Here is a 9,536-nt window from a genome sequence, read left to right on the forward strand (position 1 = left end):
GGTTAATGACGTCTTTGGCCGGGGAATGACGACATTTACCAATTTTCGTCTTTCACCATAACATATATAATTGAATGACATTAAATTAAATATCTCATTTATTTATTAATCTTTAACGTTTACAATTATTGTAGATTTGGTAAGCTGGTACCAAATGATGATGCAACACATTTAATAATGTTTTCTAGATCAATTGGAATGACCTTACCCAATACAAAACAGCTCAACTTAAAAGTACGACCTACACAATCGAAGAACACGTGAGGTTGTGTACCCCATGATACTTGATGCCAATAATTAATGTCATAATTTAGGTACCTGCTATAATAATATGAATAACCTTTACCTATAGCTGCATACGATGATAGTTTGTTGAGTTAACTACCACTTTAGTTGAAAATTAGTTATGGTGCATGATTACTAAACAGCGATACAAATGAACACTGTATAATAATAAAAGTAGCTGTTGCATAATTTAAGATGGTTTCGTATATTATAAATTCTACTGCAGTATTTAAAGCCTAGAGGTAAAAGAAAATAAAATAAAAAATAAATTATAGGTTTTTATTGATTGAAAATTATGCATAAATTATTCATCAATATTATTAATAATTCGAGTTCTGGTGTGAAGCAGTGGTTGGTTGCAGTAACTAGTGAGACATCGTCCGATGTCCCACATAATCCTTGCCCACTTGACACGTCATGTTGATGCAGGTAAGACAAACCACAGAGCCTCCTTTACAAAATAGTGCGGTGCCATAATCCATTTCATTTGTACAGGCAGCAGTGGACAACTCGGATGTACAGCGAAATTTATACAATATTACTCGCACTGATTGTGTGTACGTATTTTACATTGAGTGTTATAAAATGCGAAATTTTTATTTTTTTATTATAACGAATGATTCTGGCCGTCAATAATAAAATTATCCACTGAAAAGTGTTTTAAACCGCATTCATGTGAATTATTTTAACAATTTCTAATATTTTTACAGGAAACGAGGATTACACAATTTTCTTTAAAGGTTTGTTTGGGAATCGCATATTGTATAATATTTACAATAATTCAATTATAAGTAACGTGTACAGCTAATATACTATAATTGTCAACAGACTACTGAAAGATATATTATATTATTATTTATGCCTTGTTTTCCAACAGTATATTAATAATATAACGATGGACATTCGGAACGAGACTAATCACGTTTTCAACATTAAGTTGGCCAAACTCATAGGATTGTATCAAATGTTGGATCCGGGGGCTGCGAAATGTCGAGGTCGAAACATCTATCACATTGGCATGGCGTGCGTTTTGCTGTACATGTGTCTCGTCCTGATGATTTTGGTCATCAGTGGTCTGTACTACTGGACGGTCAATGTACCTATAAGTATGGATTATTTTTGGAAATCAGAGTCCACGTTGTACGTTATCTACAAGATGTGGTTCGTCGTCCACCACTCGGACGACATATGGAATTGTTTGTCGATTACGCGGTACGATTTTACATCGTTCAGTAACCGGAACAGACACGTACTGGATCGTTGGCGAGAACGAGTATCGTGGTCAACGACCATTTATGCAATCATCTATTTCACGACGTGTGTCAGCTACTTGGCCATTACCTTGGCATTCAGTGAAGTCAAGTCGCCAGTCAAAAACCACGACGGTTCGATCGGTTACTACCGCCAGAACGCCATGAATTTATATTTAATCGTGTCTGACGATACGTACAACGCGCACTTTTATACGTTTTATTTCGTGGAGGCATTATTCGGCAACCTTATAGGATTATTTTTCTTTATATTCGATTTTCTACTGGTTACACTGTGCTTTAGTATGTGCTGTCAGATGCAAATCGTGTGCTCTGCGTTCGAGTCGGTCGGTCACATATCACTTCGGGACCATCATCCCCCAATTGGTGAGTATAACTTCTAAGGTATAGACGCATAGTGTAGGTTCTGATTCTCTTCTGAGAATTTCTTTCTTTTTCAGATTACAACTAAAACTTAATTTTGGGTTTAATAGTATGTCTTATGATACTTTAGTGTGTTTTCGTTGATCATATTATTATTACAAAAAAAAAAAACCTTGTACACGGTTATATTATATATTCCAAAATGTGCTCACACTTTTAATATTTACTAAGCTACTGGAAAATTAACACAATTATTTTGTTTCCTTGTAGATTACACCGATGAAAATATAAAGATATCACCTGATGAACACGAGTTAATTTATAATGAATTAAAAACAATTATAAAGGATCATCAAGCAGTTATGGAGTAAAATTATATTTTTAATTACATTATTAACATTAAATAGGATTATATTTTAGCTGAAAAATAAATCTTAACTAACTAAATATGCATGGAAATAATCATTACCTATTTAAGTTAACATATCAAGGATAATATGGGTAAGAACTCGGGATACATACAATATACATGCAATATTAATATATATAAAACGGTAAGCATTATTTAAAATAAAAAGTACTAAAACCAATTGTTCCAAAAGTGTGCACCTACATGGCACCGGGCTACCGTAGAATTTTATATGATCCAAAAATCAATTTTAAGACCCAACGATGGTGGTGATGGAAACGATTACGATTATGTGAATAAAAATGTATTCCTAACCCGGACAGCAATTGCATATTACATATTGTAAAAATATTATCAAAACATCGTGAAATTAATAGTAATGTTATAGTAAACGTTTCCAAAATATTTCAAAAACTTTATCACAAACTTTATTGGGTACATAAATATGGTTACTATAATCTTATATTAAAAATAATTTAACAACATTATCTCAATTAAATTACTTTAATATTATATGTAAACTTGATGATAATATATTTGATACAATTATTAAAATATAACTTATCCATTTTAAAAATTTAACTTGCCTTAAGTAAATGTTATTTTAATTTTTTTAGAAATCAGATTTACCTACATATATACGTATCATTTTTTGTTTAGTTTTAAACTTATAGCGGGTTTAAATCTTTTTTTCAGTATTAAACAATAAAAATAAAAAAAAGTTATACTATATAGGAGTATAGGACATAAAGACCTTGTGTATGTAAATGATATATATAAAAAAAAATTAAAAATATTGATAAGAACAAAAGTTATTTCATTATATAGGAAATTAGTCTGTTCCATTCTGTAAATGTTTGCAAAAGAAAACTCAGAATTTGAATGTGAAAAGCGTATACACGTAAAGTTTAATTGGAATAATTATATAAATGTATATATTATAATATAATAATATATATTTCTGTAGACTATAATAATATATAGTATAGTTGTAACACAACTTTCCTCATAATGCTATAATATAATATACTGATTATGGAGATAAATTCACTTTTTCTGATACTTGAGCGATAGAAGGTTGAGTGGTGCTTCCAAATTTTAACGTTTGGATGCCGAATGTGTGAAGTCATTATCCTAAGTGAAGCTAAATAATTTAACATGGCTCTGGCATTTTTTTTTTTCAGGAAATATAAAGATTTTTTAAGTCTATTTCGACGAGTGATGTTGTTACACATTTTCGTATCGTCATTATTGGTCATTGCGATTTGGAATACTTTCATAATGGTAACATGGAAGTAATACGTAGATCACAATAATATTATTATAACTATTTAAAATGATTTAATAACATGTATATAAAATTATTTTAGTGAATGAGATAATTATTGATATCTAATGATATTTTATAAATATCAATGTATATCAATTTCTCTTCCATAACATGTTTTTTTAAGTTTTCATACAGACTTTAAGTTTTACTGCCGTGCATTTTTGGATAACTAATTTTAACTAAAAACGATAAATTCACTTGTATCACATATTAAGTGCATAACTACCCTGCAATGAAAACACAAATTAATTAAACACAAATTAAAACACAAAATATATATAATATTTTCATAATATTAATAATTTCCGCACTTACTGTACCTAATCCCAAACTAGTTTTCTTTATCCTTTTTGTTTATGTTATTAAAATATTATATCATTAAATTAGGTATTACAAATTAGCGTTTAAAATTATCCACTGTCCATTTCCATACAAAATAAGTATAATATTAAATTCGTTTAGGTTCATGAGTGCACAATATTTATGAACTAACTCAGGAAGTGATAACTAATCTGGAATATAATGATTTCAGAGTTTCTCCGACGATGACAGATTTCAGACTTCGGATGTTATAGTAAAAAAAATGTTTTGTGTAATTCCATCAATATTGTTTCAAATATATATGGTGTGTTATTTATTTGGCAACATACACAATCAAGTAATTTGAAATGCTTAAATAATTAGTTTAAAATTATTTATCAATAGCTGATCTGGATTGTATGTCTTGTGAATTGTTACGGTATTACTTACAATATTATTTTAATCAAATGAGCACAGTTTACATCTGCATTAAATAGTCGAATTTATTTATGTTACGAATAAAATTACCGAAAATATTTTAATAATTATGTAGGTATTAATCATATTATGTACTAACATGCTCTAATATATTATTTAATCAGTACAAATATGACATACAGTATGTATGTTGTCTAAAAAGGTAACATTTAAATTTTACATAAATAAAATATACCTACCTATAATGCAGACAACACAGGCACCTTATAAAGTATAGCATTTTGTTAATTCTACTCTTTTGATAATATGAACCTATACCGTTAAAAAAAAAGTAGAGGTTTCGATGATTTTAGAACATTATTTTTATTGAAACTTTTTCTTTATTTAAGAAAGATTCAATAATATTTGCATTGTACAGCAGTAATTGGACCGAAATGGATATGAAATGTAAAAAATTGATTTTATTGACGATGAAAATGAATAATGCTAACCAAAAAAAGTTAAAATTTACTAGAACAAAAATTGTAAACTTGGAAATGTTTTATAAAGTAAGTTCCTACTAATATAATTATTATTTAAATAGTATCATACGTTTTTAGTCAAATACCCTTATGAAACTATAACATTGTGAAATCGTATTCCCTAACTTTTTAATTTAAGATTGTTTAAATTTTATAAAATATAATATAAATATTTGGAAAATTGAATTGGGTTTAAAAAATTGTATTATTATACTAGCTGATCCCGCGCACTTCGTTGCTCGTTAAATGTACCAACTCTATATGACTCAAACTTTCTTCAATTTGTTATTTAATATTTAGTGTTTAAAATTTATCTTAACTTTTCCTTTGCCCGGAATAAAAATTCTGCTTCACAGCAGTATATTATCAGGTAGGCAATCTACCTGCGGTAGATCGCAGACCCCGTGCTGTTTGTACTTATAAGTGTATGATTTAAATCAGCTACAGTATCAAAGTTATATCAAGTTTGTCGCATTCCACCTATGGTGGATTATTTATATAATCAATCAATATAATATCCTAACCTAACCTAACCGTAATAATATAAAATGAATAAAAAAAAACCAAATTTAACCATTTTTAAATCAGCCTGTCTTCTTCCCAGAGGTCTAATCTACACACAACAATATTCATCTATATGTATAAAAATGGAGCGTGAAAAATGTCGTTTATTATTATTTGAATGTCGCGCTCGTGCTTCACGCGTTTGTGATATCCAAATTATTTTACGTTCGTTTCGTTCTTGTGCACTTTGGTTAGATCGGTAATTACCTTGATTTGTAGCATTTCGGGGTTTTCTACCTAAATTGCTTCGTCGTAAAGGAGGCATATCAAATATAAATTATTGTGTCACATGCAATAATTAGTGATCATAGGTAACTTAACACTCTGCACAAAACACGATAATATACGAATTTAATTCGTGTATCAGTTGACAAAAGCAAACTCGGTAGAGTAGGTAACAGAAAATCCAAGAAAAACATCACTTACGACATTGACAGTTTGTTGATGTTTCAATTTTCAACTTTTTTAATAAAAATTTACGTCTTTAAATAATATACATACACGAATAATGAATAAAAAATGTAATAGCATTGTAAATTGTTCATCTACCAAATCATTATAATTTTAATCGTTCATTAACAGAGAGTTCACAAATAATCAACCACCATAGATTATGTTCTTGATCAGTGATTACATTTCCATGGAGACGATCGATATTATATTATCCATATTATAGTAAGGGCTGTTTTAAAAAGAAAAGCGTTGTTTTTAGGGTCTTCCCAGCAATTATTCGAATTTTTCTCGCTGTAAAAACCATCCTTGGACTTCAACGAACATTAAAAAAAAAAAATAATAGGCCAAATTGGTCCAGGCGTTGTTGAGTTATGCGCTTACCAACACATTTTGCGATTCATTTTTATATTATAGATTATATAAGACGACGTTTCATGTTTCAAGTTTATTTCAATTCGTTATACTTTAACAAATATTTTTTAAAAAATGTGGTACTTATTATATTTTAATATAATTGAATAATATAAATACAATTTGCACTTTTTCGTCGTTTTGACAAAATGTTACATATATATCTTATAAATAAAATGTATATGTTATATAAATATTTTATCAAATTATCAAATAATGTCGGTCCTTTATAAATTACACAAAAAAAAAAGAATCATTTATGTTTTTTTAAAATTAATTATTAATATTAATTATTATTTTTTTTTACAGACAATGGGTGATTGCTACACAGTTATTTCAGTTTTAGTAAACTATATATAAACAACAAATTAATACATTTTGTTCATGTTTATTTTAAATGAAGTATTTTTTCTTTTACGTTATTTCTTTAGTTATTAGATTATTGATATTAAAATGTAATGTTATTATCACTAATAACTGTATACCTAGTACTTATAATTATCCAAATTACTAATAACTTTTAAGTTTTAACGTATAATTGTAGTTACCATAACTAGATAATAATTATTATAGTTATGTAATAGTTAAAAATAAAATATTTATTACTACCTATATATTGTTTTTTAGTAAATTTAATTCATGCAAATAAACAGTAGGCAATTAGGATGGAGTATAGAAAATGCTAATAAATATTAATAATATTCAATGAAAATTAATGTAATTTCTAAAAATATAAAACAACTATAAAATAGTTTTCAGTAATTAATGTTCTTAATATAATGACGATTATTTTAACTATACAGTACTTATTATTATTAAAGATGAAATAAAAAGCATAAGTCTTATAAGAAGGATTAAGACTGGTATTAAATGAAACAGAAATGTTCTGGTATTGGTTCTGAATCTGATAAAATCCTAAAGGTTATTAGTCCATGGCGTGGGACTAATATATTAGGTACCTATATCATATATTATGGTTATTAACTTATATTTCCCACGGAAATATCGTAGAATTTGTATACTTAGGTTCGTCTTAAAAATAGCTTAAAATAAATATCCGATTTTGTCAGAATATGATCTTCAAAAAAAGCAGGTAAGTGGATGTCGCTTTGCTGTACAGTATGTTACAAGTGGGTCAATGTATAATGGATTGTATTAAACTTGAACTCAATGATATAATATCATTGTATGAGAAAAACGATTCTGAGTGGAGACGGTTTGTCATTCTGGATATTTTATATTGTTATTGTTTAATATTATATCATGTTAAGTTGAATTAATATTGTAATATTACTAGCTGAACCCGTGCATTTCGTTGCCCGTAAATAATAGCAACTCTTAAAAAAATTATGATTGTTCAACTTTTTTTTGGTGTAATAACTTTCTGCAGTAAGTGCAACTCAGCCACCCTGGTAGGCGATGTTAAAATATAATTTGATTTGATGCAAGCTTTTACCTGATCTGCCCGAATAACCAATAATAAATAAATACTAATTTCTACTGTCAACTGTAACCAAGGCAATTATTAATAAATAAAAATAAAATTTCCAATTTCCATCGTGAACCTCAATATCTCTGTTTGAGCACCTTTTAAAAATGCGAATTTCAGCAAATCCTTTCTTACTGCACGGTGAAAATATGAGAAGAACCTCTATTCAAAATTTCAAGTTCGTACGTTGCGTAGTTTTTGAGTTACAGCGATCTGTGACTCTAAGTGGTGTTTGGGTTTTATATGTATAGATAATTCTTTATTAGTTTCTATATGGTGATACACAAAGCGTTAGAAATTAAAATCCTATTTTTAGTGTTTTATCATAATCTGTCGGTGGTTTTTCTCGTGGTATTAAATAACTATTGATAAAATAGAAAAATTACCTGTTTAAAGTACCATCTTGATCTAATTTGTTAAAAGATAAGGTACTATATATTGAAATCGAAGCACTCCTTCTGGTAGAAATTTTGTATACAGGATATAAAAAAAAATAAAAAATAAATAATAAACATCATTGTGAAACCACTGGGTAGCTTCCTCGCTCCGCTCAGAATCTAAAAGGAGACGAAAAAAAAATAGAATAATATACAACTTATTTTAAAGTAATTGTACATTAATTAGCAAGTATAATTTAAATAACGAGACAACTTATCGAGTGACGAGTGTAGAGAACTGATCAACATTTATTAAAGTAATACCTGCAGCCATCAAAATGTGGGCAGGGTTGTATAAAATATATTCAGTGTTTTACTTTAACTTGATTTACTTTTAAGTTTAATTGTGAAAATTATAAATAAATTTATATAATAAATAAAAATTGAATTAATTGAATTATATAAATATTATATTATAGTAAATTCTAAATACATACAAAACACAACCAATCGACTTATAGGTGGGAGGTTTCCACCCTTGAAACTTATTGGATTAAATGCCACTATACTATGTACATCATATAGTTAATATATTAATATAATATGCACCAGCATAGTAATTTTATTTATGTAACTACTTACAAATAAAATGCTCGAGTTTTAAAAACTATTATAAGTTTAAACGCGTAGTTTTTCGTCGTTATTATTATACGAAAATGCATGCTGTATAATTATTATAAAAAGTTGCAGTTGCATGGGTATATGTTACGAAATCAAAGGTTAAAGGGAAATCAAATATATTATGAACGTTGTATTGCGTGACAATAATATTAGTATACTTAACCTATAACCGTAGTCACTAGTCACGCATATGTACAATTATGGAAGTAGTGCACTACTCATGAATTGAGCAACCACCTGTTATATGAAATTACGTTATTTTGTTGCCCTAGTCAATTGTATACGGTCGGCGGATACCAGCAGTATGAATTAGGTACAAAATTATTCAAATTAGAATCTTTTTTTTTAATTTTTACATTAAACTAACTTTAAGTGTGAAGTGCATTTTGAAGAGAATATTTTTAAATATTTCACTGCATTAAATTTGCAGCCAGAATTTTTAACAATTAACGCATTCAAATCATGTTTTTTTTAAACTTTTTTTTCAAACCTTTATTGGTCAATTTTTCATTGTTACTTTTAACCATGTTTTTACACATTTAATAAATGTTTTTTTAATTTTTGTAAATGGTTAGAAATAATTATTAATAATAAATATAGATTTTTTTTTATCACAGCTTGAAAGATTTTTATACTTTTTAAGT

General features: G+C 27.8%; 1 protein-coding gene across 1 annotated transcript; it reads left to right on the forward strand.

Moving 5' to 3' along the window:
• The first annotated feature begins 1,145 nt into the window (after positions 1 to 1,145).
• Positions 1,146 to 2,755, forward strand: LOC107884487. Its single transcript, XM_016806692.2, has 2 exons — positions 1,146 to 1,922; positions 2,190 to 2,755. Exons 1-2 carry the CDS (start codon positions 1,181 to 1,183, stop codon positions 2,288 to 2,290), a joined length of 843 nt encoding a protein of 280 aa, XP_016662181.1. The 5' UTR covers positions 1,146 to 1,180; the 3' UTR covers positions 2,291 to 2,755.
• The last annotated feature ends 6,781 nt before the right edge of the window (positions 2,756 to 9,536 follow it).

This window comes from Acyrthosiphon pisum, chromosome X, assembly GCF_005508785.2.
Source record: "Acyrthosiphon pisum isolate AL4f chromosome X, pea_aphid_22Mar2018_4r6ur, whole genome shotgun sequence".
Classification (NCBI taxonomy): domain Eukaryota; kingdom Metazoa; phylum Arthropoda; class Insecta; order Hemiptera; family Aphididae; genus Acyrthosiphon; species Acyrthosiphon pisum.

Coding starts and splice junctions, on each gene's coding strand:
- LOC107884487 (XM_016806692.2), top strand. CDS start 1,181: ATGGACATTCGGAACGAGACTAATCACGTTTTCAACATTAAGTTGGCC. Junction 1,923..2,189: donor GGACCATCATCCCCCAATTG/GTGAGTATAACT, acceptor GTTTCCTTGTAG/ATTACACCGATGAAAATATA.